Below are 19,172 nucleotides of genomic sequence, written 5' to 3' on the forward strand. Positions count from 1 at the left end.
TTTTTTAGCAAATTTTAAATATCGACGGTCCCTCAATTGTCATTTTCATCACGACTGACAGATTTGGCACTAATACAGTTTTATAAAAGTTCTAAAGTTAGAACCTGTGTTTGTGTGTGAGTGTGTGCGTGTGTGCGTGTGCTTTTTTTCCAATCAAATTGTTTAAATTTATGCATAAATTATGAAAATATTATTTGTTTTTGGACACATATAATTCTATAAAGGAGTCTGTCATTTTATTATATCATATAATACATAATTTGAAATGTGGTGGAAATTTTCAGAATCCTCATGTGATGCAAGTATATTATTGGCATTGTTAGTGGTCAAAATAAATAATTGAGTGACAATGAAAAGTGTGTTTTAGGATTTATGAAAATAATTTTATAAAAGTCCATTGATCAAAGGTACCCATAAGGAACAATAATCACCAGTTTAGGTATAATATAAAAATATTATACCTAGACTTTGATCAAATGTTGTTGTTGTTGGTCCAATTATGTCTGTTTATGCTAGCCTGTGAGTTTTATTGTGCTTTTCTTCCTTTTTAGGTATGGATCAAAAACCACCGGTTCTGTTTGCGATGTCTCAGTGTGGATCTACCTCTGGTTCTCGAATTTTTGGTTGTTTGGCCACTGGGTTTTCTCCTGCTGAATCACTCAGTTTCAAATGGACCGATCAAAGCGGAAGTGCCCTGACTGAATTCATCCAGTATCCTTCAGTAAACACTGATGATAAGACGTTAAAAATCAGTCACATCACTATTACCAATGATAAATGGAATCAAATAGAGTGTGAAGCTGAGCACCTATCAAAAACATTTAAAAAAGTATTCAAAAAAGGTAAGTATAGATATGAATAGTGAGCTAAATGTTTTAGCAATCAGGCATAGATGAAGTAAATGAGTTTAAGGTATACTGAAAGCATGCAGTGCTTTACTTTATGAACATTTCAGATGTTCTCCACATAGTTGTTTCATTGTGTTAAAACATGAATTGTTTCAATTATAGTGAGTCCACAAACACCAACCCTAGTTTTTCTATCTAACTTTTGTCTCCAATTCACACATGTACCTTCCACCAACATGATGCCTGAAAACAGATGCTGTGCACATAAATCCCCACTCCCTTGTAGCTTTTGCACTGACTCTGAAGCCACCCATGGAGAGAGAAATATTCGTCCCAGATGAAAAAAGTAAATCCAAAGTTATCTTAAAGGCTGTTGTTTCTGGAGATGAACAGAATGCAGTGAGAGATGCTTCGGTGTCTTGCAAAGTTGAGAATAAGCCTGTAACAGATGTGAAATCAGGTGATGTCCAGACTTCTAAAGACAGCTCACAGTATATTAGAATCCACAATGTCACTGTTGATCGCGAGGAATGGTTTAATGGTAAAACGGTCATTTGTGCCACTCAACACACAAATGGAAAAGAAATCAAGGAGGAGATCCATTTTGATAAAGGAGGTTAGTGACAATTTAAAAAATTCCAGACAATGATTTATTACATTTTTTGTCTCAGTGTCATTCAAAGATTCTGAAAGCAGTTCAACTTTATTTTATTGTCTTGCAAAAATAACATTTGAACTGCTGTGGAGTGCTGTTGACACTGTGGAACAGCTTTGACTGGATTTATATAGTCTCATTAATCTCCCTTAATCATTGTTATGATCTTTTATTATACTCCCCATTTCAGATAAAACGAAGCCCGATGTTTACATTTACAGACCTGACGATGATACACTCACTTTTGTCTCTCTGGTGTGTGAGGTCACCAGCTCTCAACTTGGTGATGTTTATATCATGTGGACTGTGGGCGATGGAAAATATATTGAGGCCACTACCAGTGCTCCAATCCGCCAAAACAACCGCACGTCTGTCCTCAGTATTCTCACAGTGACTAAAGAAGAATACCAAAAACACACAATCTCCTGTGCTGTCAAACATGCCAGCAATAACAATGAAAGCCTGCCATTATTAAAACCAACAAGCAAAAGTAAAGAAAAAGAATGTCCTGTTGTGAAATGTGATTATGAATGCTCATAATCTTTCAGCCTTGCATAATATTGAAAATATCTGCCTGATATTTTCAATATGATTGTTTTTCTCTTGCTCATTTGGATGGTCTGAAATGCTAATGTCCTGTTCCTCTCTTTTAATGTATTTGTTTTTAATTTTGTTCTTTCTTTCTGTCTACATGTTTGTATCACTGTACTGCATGGGTCAAACGCCAATGCCACATTATGCCTAAAACTATGCATGTAAAGTGTTAATGTAGGGAAATAATTATGATCAGGTGAAAATATAATGAGCATAAAAGTGCAAGATAAAAAACATTCATGAGCAAAGATTTATGATGACCTGTGTGATACTTAAATGTGCTATTTTATGTTTTGCGCTGTGCTTATTGTGACACTGTTACTGTTCATGTGGACTAAAACTTAAGATGCCTTTAATGCCGAAACACTTCTCTGTTGCAAAGATTTGTTTTTACTGTTTGTTAGCATATTTGTTTGTTTGTGTTTTGTATATCATGTTTCTTTACAATATGAAGTATTAAATTTGTGTTTTTGCATCATTTAGTGACAAGTTTATTGGAAGCTTAAAAATCAAACATTTGTGGTTGATTCAGTGTTAAAGTCATCAGCATATCTGAATTCTCATGGTAATGACGTTTAGGTTATATTCATTTCCTGCAAGTGACTATAATCACTTATAAAGTTACAATATACTGCACATTATTAAATGTTACATTTGAACATTAAGAGAGATAGCATAGATATGAAAAGTGTGCAGATGTTTTGAGGATGTATAATGGTTACATGTAACATCACTATATCAGGATTAGATGCAAATATCAAGTAACTCACTAAATTATAATTTTGATTTCTAAATATCCTAATGCAAATCTTTATATCATGATGCACCGATCAAATATGTCAGTAGTGGGCTTGTCTGGTCATGTGCATATGAGTTTTATGTGATTACACATACACAATACAATTGTGGCGACTGTGTGCTTGAGTGCTTTTAAAACACAAACTTTAGGTCCAGTAGATTGATGATTTAGATGTATGATTTGTATAGCACACTGTGTATACCATTCATGTCCATCTTTGTGTGAATGTTTTTTTTTTTAAAAGGTGAGCCACCAGAGCCAGAGATGGGCTTTGCTTTGCACTGCAATGAAGGTGTTTTGGAGGAGGATGAGTTCAGAAGTCTCTGGTCCACTGCCACATCATTTATCTTCCTCTTCCTGTTTTCTCTGACCTACAGTGCAGTACTCAGCTTCTTCAAGGTAACCAAAAATGACTAAATGGTAGAGCATTTTAAAGTAGAAGAACATGCATTCTGGGACTATTTTGCTTGACTGTCTAATACTGTTACAATTGTACATTTTAGTCTTAAAAATACCATATTTTAAAAAAATTTTTTTACTCTTGTATACTTATTTTAATTAAAGTGTTTTATAAGAGATAATTATTGTGTTTTTTTATTTTCAGATGAAGCAGTGAATACGGAGTGATTTGGAGGTTATTTGTTTTTCTTGTCAAATTGTATCTTAATACATTTTGAAATCAAAACAAGAACAGAAACTATTCTCTGTTGCTCTGTCATGACTCATCTTTTTTTTATATTGATATTGTTGAAACTATACTGTTTCCCTTTATCTAAACATTTTTGGTGATTATTGATAAAGATGTGCTAAGTGTCATATAAATAAATAAAATCTTATTCTGTTTACTCTGTCAAGTTATTTACATTTTATTCTTTAAAAAATCTTCTCCCTCTCACATTTACAAGTGATATTATATTTTATGCAGTATATTAATCCTGGTTGTTATTGTAAGATGAGTTTCTTAGAACAGGGGTGTAGCACCAAATGTTGGGCCCCGGATGCAGAAGTATTTTATCAGCCCCTAAATATTTAGAGTTGGGGAAGGTGTGTGTGTGTTGGGTATATGTATTTTAGATGGAAATGTAACATTGCTATATTACGTATAAATAATTTGAAACTTTTCATTTTCTTTTCAAATTTCAAAAATACGAAACTTCAAATACACCCTCAAACGAAACTTAGAGCACCCTCATTTGCAGACCAGGGCAAACTACTACCCGCGGGTCCATTTATTATGAACGTGTTTCATTAGATCTTTCATTTATCTGGCTTTAAGATCTATTGCGCATCCACAAGCTTTTCATATGCTCAGGGTTGTCAGATAATAGATGCGACGCCTAAATCAGTGATTTAGACTTGCACAAATAGGAAATATTTCGCCTTATGTTATACTTAATTTATGCAATCTGGCAACCATGTGTACATGCGAGTGCACGCGTTTTCTCTCTGCAAAGAAACAAACAAACAACAACTTAGTGCTCAATGGTGCACAAGCAAGAGAGGAAAATGTTTGTTCTTTGTGTTATTTTTAAAATGCTGAAGTCCTTCACACCTGTATGTGAATGCTACTCCTGCAATAATAATTTATTAGTTTCATGCTGCCTTTTTTATTCAGTTGTGTGCTGAATGGGGTGCCAAACATTGACAAGACCCACATCATGACCCATGAGCATGTTAATGATAATGTTCTGAGAATAAAACAAGTAAACAGGTCCACTTTGCGGCCAACATTAAAATAAGCTTTTAGAATTTCTTTCCCGAATATTAAATTTTACTTTTAAACCAGACTCCTGATATAGAGTGTTAAACTGAATACAGGTATGGTCAAATAATCTATTAATAATTCATCTTTATTCTGTTTTACTAATCGCAGAATGGTTCCATCAGTCTGTATACACTTCAGATAACTGTGCACCATTCATTGAGTGCATGTCTGGCCAATTTTGTTATCTTCTCTGTTCCATAAAGGCTGATGTGGCCCCAGTACCAAAATAATTGCACAATTACTGCACCCTGCACAATTCAATATATAAAACTAATACTGTAAATTGGCAAGCAGATTTTCTTGAATACCAGCAAACACTCAAAAATCCTTGCATTTTGTGAATGCTGCATCAAAACGTATGATCATCTTGATAATCTACAGGAGCAGCATTTTTCTGTCATTTTTAGCAACAGATCATGAGGGGAAAAAAACCCTGAAGCAATAAATGTTTTGTACATTAAAAAAAAAAAAATATTTATGTTAAGTAGCATTTAAACATACAAAATGTATAATTATGATACACCTCCACTTTATACAGAGCACCCCCACTATTTTCAGATGCACCCTCAGTGATTTTGATCTGGAACCGGGCCTGTACTGCTGTCTGGTAAGTCTTAACTCTTAACTGACATTTAAACAGGGTGCAAAATTAACTTAAAATATTACAAAACAAATTATAATATTTATTCTAATGTATTAATTATACAATTCATTAATAATAATAAAAAACTGGTATTTTTTACACTAAATTTTACTGGGTAACTTTCTAACCCAAAATGCTGGGTTGAGTATTCTGGGTCATTTTGTTGGGTTATTTTTTAACCAAACCATGCTGGGTTAATTTAACCCAATGTGTGTTCTGTCCAGTATATAACCCCGTCAATTTTAGAGTGTATGGCTTTCACTGAACTAAAATAGTCACATACTTAATACTGTATATCTGTCAAAATACTGCAACAACACAGTTTATTCATTTTTTTATATATCATTATCAATTTGTTCCTCAGAAATTATTTTGGTGTCTTTATGTTAGAAGAAATAAGTGTGGTAGTATTCAAAAGTTGTAATTATATGATATATCGCAAGAGCTCAGGATGAAGATGAGGGTAAAGGCATTTGTAAATTTGAAAAGAAATGCTAAATTAGACAGGCTAACTAATAATGCAAAGTCTTTAAACAATGTTGATCAAGCGGTACTGAAAGCAATGTTTTATTTCTGTAAATCTCCAAAAACATCATTTCAGTTATTTAAGTTGCAAAAATGAGGACTGAAACAAACAGAATAGAAATTACAAATATTTCCTAGAAAAGCTGGAAGTGAGAGTACTACTACAACCCTGGTGATCTTTCTCTCTCTCTCTCTCTCTCTCTCTCTCTCTCTCTCTCTCTCTCTCTCTCTCTCTCTCTCTCTCTCTCTCTCTCTCTCTCTCTTCATCTTCTGTTCTCTGTTGTATTGAAATGTTCTGTCCCTGGGGAACAGGGTGACCACCAAAGCATAACATTCAGAACAGCTGCAAACCGTTGTGCACTTGAGGAAACTGAAATACCTATGTGCTAAATACATTTCAAAACAATTACAGTAGTATTAATAATATAAAGTGAGAAGATTAGTAAATATCACTGATCTATATATATATAATATTATATATATATATAATATTATATATTATATATATATATATATATATATATATATATATATATATATATATATATATATATATATATATATATGTATAGATCAGTGGTAAATATTCTATTTTTATTTTTGTCTTGCTCCTCCAAACCTCATGAAATTATTACACAGGGATACAGGTCAATAGTCATCTCTCCACTGTTGCTGAATTTAAATGTTCTGCATGGGTGATCAGCAAACTAGTTCCTAATCAACTGCCAGCACCTGTGTGCTCAGAAAAAAACTGAAATCTTTCATTATATCTCAGATAACAGAAATAAAAGAACATTCTATGAAAATCATGCAAAACATGCAAAAATCCGTTGTAACACTGACTTGATAAATTATCTCTCTTAACAAATCATGCAAGTTTTAGAGTGAACTATTAAAACACATTCATGTTTCTTTTTGTTTTTTTTGTTTGTTTGCTTTTTCAGTAAATGAAAGAGCATCGGAGATAATGTTTTGTTATACAGACAGATAGACTGATTTGGCTCCATATTGGGGTATTTAATTTGATTAAAATGAATGAATTCTTTGAGTTGTTTCGAATGTTCAGAATTAGATTTATGCAAGAGCATCTCAGTATTCAGGGCCTCTCTTCTTCCTCTTGTTCTCACACCTGCACAACTGAAACTGTTTTTACGCTACATTTCTTAGAAAGGTTGGAACTTTCTCTGTCCTTGCTTGACATGGTATGGTTGGAAGTGGTATTAGGGAGGCCAGCAGGGGGTGCCCACCCTATGGTCTGTGTGGGTCCTAATGCCCCTATAGTGACCGAGACACTATACTGTAAAAAGGCACCGTCCTTCGGATGAGACGTTAAACCGAGGTCCTGACTCTCTGTGGTCATTAAAAATCCCAGGATGCTTCTCGTAAAGAGTAGGGGTGTAACCCCGGTGTCCTGGCCAAATTCCCCCCATTGGCCCCCATCTATCATGGCCTTGTATTAATCTCCATCCCTGAATTGGCTACATCAATCTACCATCTCCTCTCTGCCAATAGCTAGTGTGTGGTGGGCGTTCTGGCGCACTATGGCTGCCATTGCATCATCCAGGTGGATGCTGCACACTGGTGGTGGTTGAGGAGATTCCCCCTATACTATGTAAAGCGCTTTGAGTGCCTAGAAAAGCGCTATATAAATATAATGAATTATTATTATTATTATTATTATACCACTTAAATGTTCAATAATTGTATTGTTTATTTTACACGAATTATTTTATTAAATTATTACTCCACAAATTTAATATAAAAAGTAATTATTTTAAATATAATCTTAACTCAATATATATAGATATATATATTTTGTTGTAGCTAATAATAACAACGTGGTAAATTGAAAGTGCACATGAGAATAAAGAAGTGTAAAGTGCATATTGAAGTGCATATTACAATCTAGCTATTGTGTAAAAACAAACGGTACGACATTGACCATAGATATACCTGTCTATGACGTTGACAGTATTCTGTGTAAAGGGGTTTAGCGGATCTCGTACGCCTGCGTGCTTTCACATAAAACCTTATTTCGCCCTCTAGTGGTTAAAACAACAACAACAACAACAACAACAACAACAACAACAACAACAACAACAACAACAACAACAACAACTTTTGCTTGCATAAAGGTATGAAGAGAATATTTACTTTTAAGCGATGCGATATAATGATCATGTATTAACACAACAGTTAGGGGAATAGTCACTTTTCTAACTGCACTGTACTATAACTTACTTTCAGCAGGAGGCGATACTGTGCAAGCTTACCAGGATGATTGCAGCTGCCAAAGGAGAGGGATGGCTGTGTCTCGTTTCGAAGGCTGCGCTCTAGTTTTTTTTATTTTTTATTTATTATTATTATTGCAATTATACATCACAAAACAAAACAAGGAGCATTCAACAACGTAAGACACAGAACAAACTTAAAGGAACAAGGATAAGGAGCAAGATTCAAGACTGAATATGATATAGATTCATATATATATATATATATATATATATATATGCATATACACATACATACATATATAAAAACACAAAAACAAGGATGTACTAAAACAACAAATACTTTGACATAGCAAAACATAAAGATTCAATTTTTCTTTTTTAAAATATTTGAAGCTCTGGGGTGTATTCCAGAAAGCTGGGTTAATTTACCATCAGATTAACCCTGAACTATGGGTTGATTAACCCAAAACCTGCTTACTCGGGGTATGTCGGTTCCAAAACACCTGTGTCGAGTTAGTTTAATCAACCTACTGCTAATAACCTCGAGTTAATGCGCGCTCACGGTGAACATATAAAGGCATTTTCAATGGAACGCCGAATTCAGGAGTCACCATGGAAACTGGGTGAAAAGTTACGTGCCGCGTACTTCTCCGAAGCGGATTTTTAAGTTTTAATGTTGGCTTATGAGGAGTTCAAGCCCGTTATAATGAAAAAAAGCAATACAGCTGCATATGCGAGGGAAAGACAATTGGCTTGGCAAAAAATAACTGACAGAGTAAATGCGTACCTTTTTTTTTTTTTATTACATTTTAAATATGCTTGCCTTTCTTTTGTTAATTTGCAAAGTTGAACAATTGTCTTTTTGAGCATGTGGCATGACTCGACAAGCATTTACTTTTCTCTACATCAGTTTCTTAAGAATACAGTGCAATGTATATTGACAAGAAATATTTAGGCCTCTTGTTTTATAAGGTGTAATCCTTCTGGAGCCAAATAACTCTTTCCCAAGTCAAAATTAAACACAAATACATTCTCCAAATAGGTAACATTTTATTTTAACTGTTGTAAGATCAATGTCTTAAGTTACTTTTACAGTAGGCCTAATATATAGCTAATAGAAAGAAGGCTGAGGCCCGTCTAACTGGCGGGGGTCCACCTCCTCTCACCCCATCTGAGTTGGCTCTTTCTCTTAATAAAGGTCGCCCTGTGGTCGATGGTATTCCAGAGGGCACTTTGTCAGACTTCGCTACCTCCCACAACAACTCAAGTGACTTGGTACAATGTAGGTATACCATATTAGTACTTATGATTATTTAGTCATACCTTTGAACAAAACGATCATTAACTCTTGTCATTAGGAAGAAGGCTAAATGCTTCCCAAATCAGTCATTGTTTCACTTGTGCATTATGCATACATATTCTATTTTACAGCATATTTTTTTTATTCTTGCATGTTCCTAATGCCTTTTATTCGGTGTCTGTCATACTTTAGTAATTTACACATTGAGTACCTTTTTTTTCTTGCAGTTGCTAATGGACGCATTGTATTATTGGATCCTCCTGAAACCACACAGTCTGTCACAATTGTTAGTGGTGCATTTTAAGAACCAGTTGCTTTTAGATCTTTCACTCTGTCTGCCAGACAAAGTAACCTTGCATATTTCCACTCTAGAATGATGAAGAGACCACATCTGCTGTGACTGAATTAGAAAGTGCTGGGAGACCCACAGAGGTATGATGCATATACTGGACAATGCATAGCTTTTTAGATGGAGTGAAAAATGTGTCATTTGTCCTGTGACAGAATCTAGCTGGGGATGTACATGCAGATGAGGGTCCATCTACCTCTACACATAATCTTAGCAGTGTAAGAACTTGTCCCTGGTTGTCCTTATTTACATAATGTTACTATGTGGCAGATTTTCATCTTTAACCATCTTATTTACTTTGCCTTCCTAGTTGTCTGCAAAGGAGGTATATAAGGTCCATCTATTAAGGCAAATTAAAAAAACTGACATGGACCTTATACAGCTTCAGCTAGAGGAGAAAAGGCTGACCATTGAAAAGGCCAAACTTGAAATAGAACTACTGGAGCATCGCCTTAGTGTGTGTGTGTGTGTGTGTGTGTGTGTGTGTGTGTGCGTGCGCGTGTGCGTGCGTGAGCGTGTATTTATCACTTTATGGGGACCATATGTCCCCATAAGGATAGTAAAACCCGAATTTTTTGACCTAGTGGGGACATTTTGTCGGTCCCCATGAGGAAAACGGCTTATAAATCATACTAAATGATGTTTTTTGAAAATGTAAAAATGCAGAAAGTTTTCTGTGAGGTGTAGGGTTAGGATTAGGGGATATAATATAGAGTTTGTTCAGTATAAAAACCATTGTGTCTATGTAAAGTCCCCATAAAACATGGAAACACCATGTGTGCGTGCGTGTGTGTGTGTGTGTCATGTCTCTTATTTCAGGATATGAAGAAATAGAACAGATTAAATAAAGTGATTTTGATTATGCCTCTCTCTTATTGTGGCAATGTTGTGAAGTACCACACAAGCAACTGTGTCACATGCCCTATTTGGAGTGACCCTGAGCCCACGCAACCTCGCCTTCAGAATGCCTATTGTCATCTCCACCTTGGCCCGTGTTCTGCTGTGAGACCGGTTGAAGCGTGTCTGTGGTCCGGGCTCAGGGTGTCATCATATAGGAGAGGCAAGGGTATCCTCTGTCCCCCAGCAAGTAGCTATAGAAGTGTCCTGTAATGTTTGAGGTGTTTTGTAAATGTAATAAAGACTACAAGCATTTGTCTAACAAAACGTACCCTGTTGAAATTTGTTGCACAGAGATGACTCTCTAAATATTCTGGCATCATGTACAGACCCAGGCCATTTTGCCTCAACATTAGTGATGAGGTGGGTTGCATCACATATTACCTGTGGAGAAGAACAAGTTTATTATTTGTAACCCCAATATTAAGGAGCCAAAATATAGCTATTACCTGCACATTGATGCTATGCACAGACTTCCTACAGTCTCCCTCATTGATAGATGGAGCTTTAATAGGAATGTGGGTGCCATCAATGCACCCTGAACAGTTTGGGAACCCTGAAATTAAGATTAATTACAAGTTTAAGAAGTCTGTGTAGCCTTCTTTAATAAAGCGCACAGGTTTATGGCCAGGGAACTGTACAAAAGTGTGTAGAAACCGTTTCAGTGCCATGCATACTGTACGAACGGCTCTACACACTGTTGCCTTTCCCACATGCTGTGCATCGCCCACATTGTAGAGAAAACTCCCCGTAGAAAAAAGCGCAGAGCAATACAAAGAATTTGTTCGGCGCTAAGCGCTGACCCGCGGTTTGTTACGTTTGAGATGTGTGGTTTTAGTAGATTTGTTAAATAAATTAACGACTCCCTAGAAAATCGATAGCGCTCCTGCAAATATTCGTTAGGATAAGAAAAGATATCGATACGTGGTCTTACCCTCTCACGGCGAATAAAACCCCGTATAATCTGTGCCTCTACGTCCACAGGATCCTCATCAAAAGGGCACGCCATGCTCGGAAACCTCTCTGAAACAAACTAACGCCGGTTTCACACTGCACGCGTTAGCAGCGCGTGAGCAGCGCGTATTTTTTTCGGCGCCCATGTTAACAGATTAGAGCATTCACATCGCACGCAGAGGCGGCGCGGCAGCGCGTAGCAGGAGCAGAGCAGGAGCAGCAGTGCCGCGATCGTTTCGGCGTCCTGTCTATTTTAGACGCGCGGCTTACGCTGAATTAAAGTGACAATGGATCATGGCAAAAATACACAGCAGTTACCAAAAGCGCATTGATGATATCTATTGTGTTTTAAACAGTCAATCAAATGACCTTCATCAATTTAAAAAGAAAACAAATGTCCAAAAACAAACTTGTTGCCCAAACTACAAAAACAAGTTTAAATAATTTATACTGCCAGTTTAGTTTAAGTTAGATTAATTTAATGTATAAATGTATATACACATAACTAATATATATATATATATATATATATATATATATATATATATATATATATATATATATATATATATATATATGTCATAAGGATGCCATGCTGATATCATGCTGACAATCATAAACAAAAGCACGTGGTGTCACAGCCGGCATGGTCGAGTCGGAGTTCGGCGACAAGATGGTAATATGCACCATTTTCTCTCCTTCGTCGGTTCATGGAGTGAACCCAAAGTCTGCGTCTTTTCCGTAGTCTTCGTAGGCTAATAGCAAATACAGCGCAATGGCCTTCCTTCTATCAACAACTCGCACTACACGGTCAACAAAAACAAAGATGAACCAAAAGTTATATAATATTATATTAATATTATTATAATAATATAATATAAATGTATTTGAAAACGAAATAAAGCAATGCCAACATACCCATTGCCTACTTTGTCTGTAAACACGCCGCGCGCGTCAAACGCTGGCAGTATGAAAGCAAAACGCGCGTGTCCTGCTTCCGCTCACCGTACGCACTGCTCCTGCGCTGCTTACGCGCTGCTAACGCTTGCAGTGTGAAACCGGCGTTACCCTGCAACATAACCTGCTCCGGAGCAGGTTATCATCAGAGAGTCAGTTGCTATGGTTACTTACATAACCCGAAAGTTACCTCTGTTTTTGGAACCGAAAGCAGAGGTTATCCGCTTAGCCTACTTCTAAACTTACCCGGGTAAGTCACATAACCTGCTTTCCCTGGAATGATTTCACAAAATCACATAAAAATAAATTAAAGGAAGGCTTGCTTTTTTTTCCATTTACATGTATGAATATGATATTTACCCAGCAACAATACCATATTTTCATAATTCCATTTTCACTAGTGACAATGTTCATTTCTGATATCATGAATGTGATTGTTAGGCCTACTATTAAGAAAGCCATTTTAGATATCTGAAATTATGTTGATATCATAAATACATTCTCAGATATCAAAAATTTAAAATTTTACTAGTAGCAATTAAATTGTTGATATCTAGAATAGACATTTCAACTAGTGACAATTGAATTCTTGATATCTAAAATAAAGGTTTTTTACTAGTACGAATTGTATTTCTGATATGTGAAATTGGAATTTCAACAAGAAATAAATTCTTGATATCAACAATTGATTTTGAATGGCAGCCTATATGGTGACATTTCACTATTGAAAATACAATTACAGATATCAAGAATTATAGTTTTTACTAGTTGAAATACAATTCTTGATATCAATATAGAATTTCTGATATCAATAACTATCATTTTAACTAGTGGCAATTGAATTGTTGATATCAAGAATTAATATCCTGGAAATGAATACAAGTTAAAATGGCTTGCCATAGAACTGTAGACTAATAAAATAATAACCTACAGTGGATATAAAAATTCTACACACCCCTGTTAAAAAAGCAGGTTTTTGTGATGTAAAAAATGAAATAAAGAAAAATCATGTCAGACTTTTTGCAACTTTAATGTAAAAATTACAACCTATGCAATGCCACTGAAAACCAAAGTAACACATTTCAGAGAAAAAATTAATTAAAATCTTAGAATAACTTAACTGCATAAGTGTGCACACCCTTTTATAATTGGGTATGTGGCTGTGTTCAGAATTAACCAATCAAGCTCATGTGAAATAGTATACACCTGTCTTCACCTGAAGTGACTCAGATTAACTCCAAATAAATCTCAGCTGTCCTTGTAGACTTTTTCTGACATCTTGGTTGCATGCTGCTGAGCCATGGGCACAAAGAGCTTACAAAGAATCAACGTGATCTCATTGTTGACAGGTATTGCTCAGGTGGGCTACACAATGAAGACAGTAATCAACAAGTGGAGAAAGTATGGCACAACAATGACATTATCAAGAACAGGATGTCCCCCCTTTTAAATCCACTGAGTAAACTTCAACCTTAACTCTGTGGCTTGCTCTCAAATTCTACACTTAAAGAAATAGATAATAATTATCTCAACACACAGTCATCCTTGACTCATGCGATTTATGCACATGGCCAGTAAGTGTCAGTATAAGAACGTGCGTGTGAATGAGCTTCACTCATGCGCCAAGAAGACCGCAGATGCCAATATTCATAGTGTAAAATGGCTAAATTTTTGTCTGATCTCACCCCAATCCGATCGCATAACTTGAGAAGACGATTAAACCACTCGAGACTATCACCTACATGTCCTTTTTGGAGCTTGTTTTAAAAAACGTTGGGTTATTTATTTTACCCAATAGCTGAGTTAAACATATTAAGAGTGCGCATCAACCGGCAGAACATAAAATCTCTCCCGGTCACGACTCCCGCTCAGATTGCTCTGACCACACAGAATGACAGTTTTGGAGTTTGTGTTTATTTACATGTCACGCTCAGTATTATATTAACTTCAATTATTGATGAAATAAAGATATATCGCCAAGGTGTGATCTGTGTTTCTGTTATTTTTTCTGACCACCAGTTCGGTGTGGGTCTGCCTTCACAGCTCTCAGAGAGAATGGGCTGTCACGTCCACATATGCACTTATTTATTTAATAAAATCGCAGCATTTGCGGTCATATAATTGCACAGGCTGACATCGCCATTGCGATATGATTAATCGTGCAGCACTAATTTATATGTATTACATTTATTATATATTACATATTTTCTTAATTATATATATATATATGCAAATGCAAAAGTTTTTGGCACTTGTGAAAAATTTTGCTTTGTGAGGATGTCTTCAAAAATAATGAAAAAAATCCATTGTTTCCATTTTATCACTTAATGTCATACAAAGTCCAGTAAACATAAAAAAGCTAAATCAATATTCGGTGTTACCACCTTTGCCTTTTAAACAAGTACCAATTCTTCTACACTTGGACACAGTTCTCTTACGAGAGGTTCTCTCGTATTGCGTAAGCTAGCTTACGCTACGGGAAAGATTCATCTTTTCTGAGATATTGAAGCCAAAAAATTATCCTTAATTTTTGTATCCATTGTCAACGCAGTGCGGCAGCTGCAGACCTTGAGCGGGCTAGCTAGCGAGCTCATAGGTTGCTCTGCGGCAACTGCTGCAGCCTATAGACGAGCTTGGGCGAACTCGCATCCAATGAGAGGCGTCCGTGCGCTCACTGCATCAAAGCCCGCCAAAATGGGCGTGACTAGAGTGCATATAAGCGTAGTTCGTAGGCTGGAACCCTGATTTTCATCTCTTCAGCGAAGCTCTTCGCATCGCTGACCTGGAAGCTGCGTCGCCGTTCGAGGGGCATCAAGCAAGCGTGGACAGCGCTAGAAGAAGCCGGCCGTCTCAGCCACCTTCAGCCATCCTGCGAGCTACGCCATCCGACAACGTATCCTTTTTATTCAGCAAGCTAGTTCTTACGAACTATTCACAAAAAGTACTGGCGTCTTTTTCAAGATGCCTCGTTCCACTTGCGCCTCATGTCGCGCCCTTCTCAGCACCGGAGACCGCCACATCATCTGCGCTCTCTGCCTGGGACTGGGGCACGCAGAGCTCGCCCTCACTGAGGGCGGATCGCGATTTCTGCGAGGAGCTACCAATGTCGACCCTGCGGGCTCGACTCGGCGCTCAAAGCAGAAGCCGCCGCGCTGCCTACATTCCGCCCAGCGCAGAAAGAAGCGCCGCTCCCAAAGGCTGCCGGAAACTGTGGTTGAAGCGACTGCCTCGCCGGAGCCTCTCCCTCGAGCATCGTTTTCACCCTCCCGCCCCGGGGCCGCGCAGTTGCCACCGGCGGCCGCACTGCTGCCATCTCGGATGACGAGGCGGAGGATAAGGGCTGCTGTTCCATCATGGCTTCGGACAGCGAGGGTGGTCAGGCTCCCAAGCCTCCTCCTCGGCCCTGGAATCCAGCAGGACCCGCGCCGGGTCGAAGGGCAGTTAACACGCCTCCTCACACAGGCCGTCGACTGCCTCGGGCTCGAGTGGTCACCGCCCCTGAGCAGGCACCCAACAGACTCGGCGGCTGCTTTCTTCAAAGCCATCGCAGCTCTACACCCGCGGCCGGGCCGCTCCCTTCCTGCCGGAACTACACACGGAGCTTGCAAAGTCGTGGAGCAGCTCCTTTTTCGGCCAGGTCCCGTTCCCCGTCTCCACCTCTCTCGCGTCGGTGGGCGGCGCCACCGAAGAGGCTACTCCTCCATCCCCGGTCGAGGACTTCGGTAGCAGCACACCTTTGCCCGCCCTCCGCGAGATGGCGGTCTAAGCCTGTGCTCCGTCTAAGGCCTGCAGAGCGGCTTCCGCCTATGTTGGCCGCGCCTATTCCGCCGCCGGCCAAGCGCATCTGCTCTGCACTCCATGGCCGTTTACAGATCCTACAAGCGGACCTTCTTCGGAGTGGGATGAGAAAGGCAGGCACCCAGAGGCTGTTACTGATCTACGGCGCGACAGACCTGCGCCCTTCGGCTACCAAAGCTGCAGCTCAAGCTCTAGGGAAGTGCATGGCCTCGCTGACTGTGACCGAGAGACACCTGTGGCTAGCGCTAGCCGACATGGGAGAAGCAGAGCGCTCCACGTTCCTCAACGCACCGCTCTCTCCGACCGGTCTCTTCGGCTCCGCGGTGAGTGGCATTGTTGACCGCTTCTCAGAAGTCCAGAAAGCCACTCAAGCCATGAACCTCTTCCTGCGGCGTCGCGCTAAGCTCCTCTGCAGGCCGCTCACGTGATCAGCCTCCTGCACGAGCCTCTTCACAGCGCCCAGCTCAACAAACTCAGACTTCTCAGCGTCGACAGGGCGGCCGCCCTCGATCGCGCTCAGACAACCGCCGCAGACCGCCGCCCCGCAGGCCTCGATTTAAGGTAGCGCTGAAACCAGAGCAACCGAAGTCTTCCTAACTTTGTTGAACAAGCGGCGGCTCAGTCCGCCGCGGCGGACCACCGTCAAAGCTTCGCCCCTGTCAGTCCCCTTCTCTCAGGCTACTACAGTGGTGAATTTAGCAGCCAACAAGCCGGTGACACTGCCCGCTTGCCTGCACTCAAACGCCGTTTTCACGGCGACCCAAATAAATCTTGTAAAGAACAAACATGTCTTATGTGTAGAAAATGTGCCCACAACCCAGTGTTCACCCCTACACACAAGCATAACACATTCCGTGCCCCTATCAGAGCACGCTCGCATAAAGCGATTCACGAACCGCTCGAGTGTCAGAGTCAATGAAAGCCCCACGAATGCGTCGTGGCGCCCATTCTCTGGCAGCTCTGTCACACGACCAGCCCTATGTGTAGAAAATGTGCCCACAATCCAGTGTTCACCTCTACACACAAGCACTACATGTCTCGTGTCCCCACCAGAGCACGCTCACATAAAGCGATTACTGAACCGCTCGAGTGTTAGAGTCAATAAATGCGCCCACGAATATGTGCGTGCGCCCATTCTCTGCCCGCTCTGTTACACGGCCAGCAAACATTCCTCTGTGTGTAAGTCCTGTGCCCATGACTATGCTTACGCATCAAGTAACAGATGTGACTCTTTCCCCATTCATTCCAATCGGAAGTCACTCACAAAACAGCCTGTTCATGCTGTCTGCGAGCAATCATGCATAAACACACTAAGCAGCTCACACATTTTGTTCAGTGCTCTGTGTGCGGCAATCAGAGCGAATTGGCCATTCACCCTCTAGCGTTACGCTTCAAAGCGTGGGAAGCTATTCCAGGGATATCCAAGTGGGTGTTAAGCACAATACAACAGGGCTATTTGCTACAGTTCGATCGCCGCCCTCCTCGCTTCAGAGCTGGCTCGAAACCACTGTGAACACGGAAGCAGCGTGCATGCTTCGTTCAGAAATAGCAAGCCTTCTGTGCAAAAGGGCCATAGAGAAAGTGCCACCCTCTCTGAGCGAGTCGGGGCTTTACAGCCGTTATTTTCTTGTTCCCAAGACAGCGGCCTCAGACCCATATTAGATCTCAGGGTTTTGAACAAGGTGCTTGCAAAAAGACCATTCAAAATGCTTACAATCAGGAAACTCCTCGCGCATGTGCGCCAGGGGGACTGGTTTATTTCTCTCGATCTGAAAGATGCATACTTTCAGATTCAGATAAATCCCGTCACAGGCCATTCTTGAGATTCAGCCTGACGGCCAGGTTTATCAATACACCGTCCTCCCGTTCGGCCTGTCCTTAGCACCCGTACTTTCACGAAGTGCATGGATGCGGCGCTTCGCACCCCTGCGGAGTCAGGGTTTCGCGAATTTCGAACTATTTGGATGACTGGCTGATTATGGCACAGTCACATATGGAGCTTCTGTCTCACAGAGCAGTTCTCCTCAGCCATCTGAACAGTTTGGGTCTTGCAGTCAATTGGACCAAGAGCTCACTACAGCCCAGTCAGACAATTTCCTTCCTTGGAATAGAACTACACTCCGTGGCAATGGCGGCTCGCTTATCTACACAGCTGCGCCGTGTTCAGCGACTAGCCGCATCTTTTCAGATGAACAGCCTCACGCCTCTGAAGAAATTCCAGAGAGTGCTAGGTTACATGGCCTCAGCCGCAGCAGTACTTCAGCTGGGTTTACTGCACATGCGCCCGCTTCAGCATTGGCTAAATTGGCTTGGGCCACAGGCCGCCAGCCCATCAAGGTGACTCAGACCTGTATTTCAGCTCTGCAGCCCTGGACAGTGGCCGAATGGTATCAGCGGGGAGTGACAATGGGAGCTGTATCTCGCCGAAAAGTCATCTCGACAGGCAGCGTCCAACACGGGTTGGGGCGCGGTCTCGCGAGAGCTCTCGGTTTTCGGCCTATGGTCAGTTCAGGAAAAGCTCCTTCACATAAATTGTCTGGAAATGATAGTGGTCGATGCGCGCTCGTGCGCTTTCTCCCGGTCATTCAGGGTCACCACGTCCTGGTCCGTTCGGACAACAGATCTGTGGTATCCTACCTAAACCGTCAGGGCGGTGTCAGATCCAGGAACCTCTTCCATCTGGCCGAAACGCATACTGAGTTGGTCCCAGTGCCACCTGCGCTCGCTGAGGCGGCGCTGCGTGCCAGGCCACCTGAGCGGCGGCCGGACAGACTGTCCAGAGACAATATTCCCCAGGGGAATTGTCCCTGCACGCTCAAACAGTCCAGGCGTTATGGCACCTATTCGGCAGAGC

At 40.2% G+C, this 19,172-nt stretch overlaps 1 protein-coding gene and 1 gene segment (V, D, J or C); both read left to right on the forward strand.

The window, feature by feature from the left end:
• Nucleotides 1–19,172, forward strand: part of LOC127648121 (immunoglobulin mu heavy chain-like) — a 111,055-nt gene that overhangs the window by 40,880 nt on the left and 51,003 nt on the right. The gene's annotated exons all lie outside the window — the stretch shown is intronic.
• Nucleotides 868–3,701, forward strand: LOC127647383 (Ig gamma-2A chain C region, membrane-bound form-like). The segment is given in 4 exon segments: nt 868–1,464; nt 1,694–1,993; nt 3,141–3,295; nt 3,501–3,701. Coding segments are annotated over 4 exon segments (771 nt in total).

Source organism: Xyrauchen texanus, chromosome 8, assembly GCF_025860055.1.
Source record: "Xyrauchen texanus isolate HMW12.3.18 chromosome 8, RBS_HiC_50CHRs, whole genome shotgun sequence".
NCBI lineage: Eukaryota > Metazoa > Chordata > Actinopteri > Cypriniformes > Catostomidae > Xyrauchen > Xyrauchen texanus.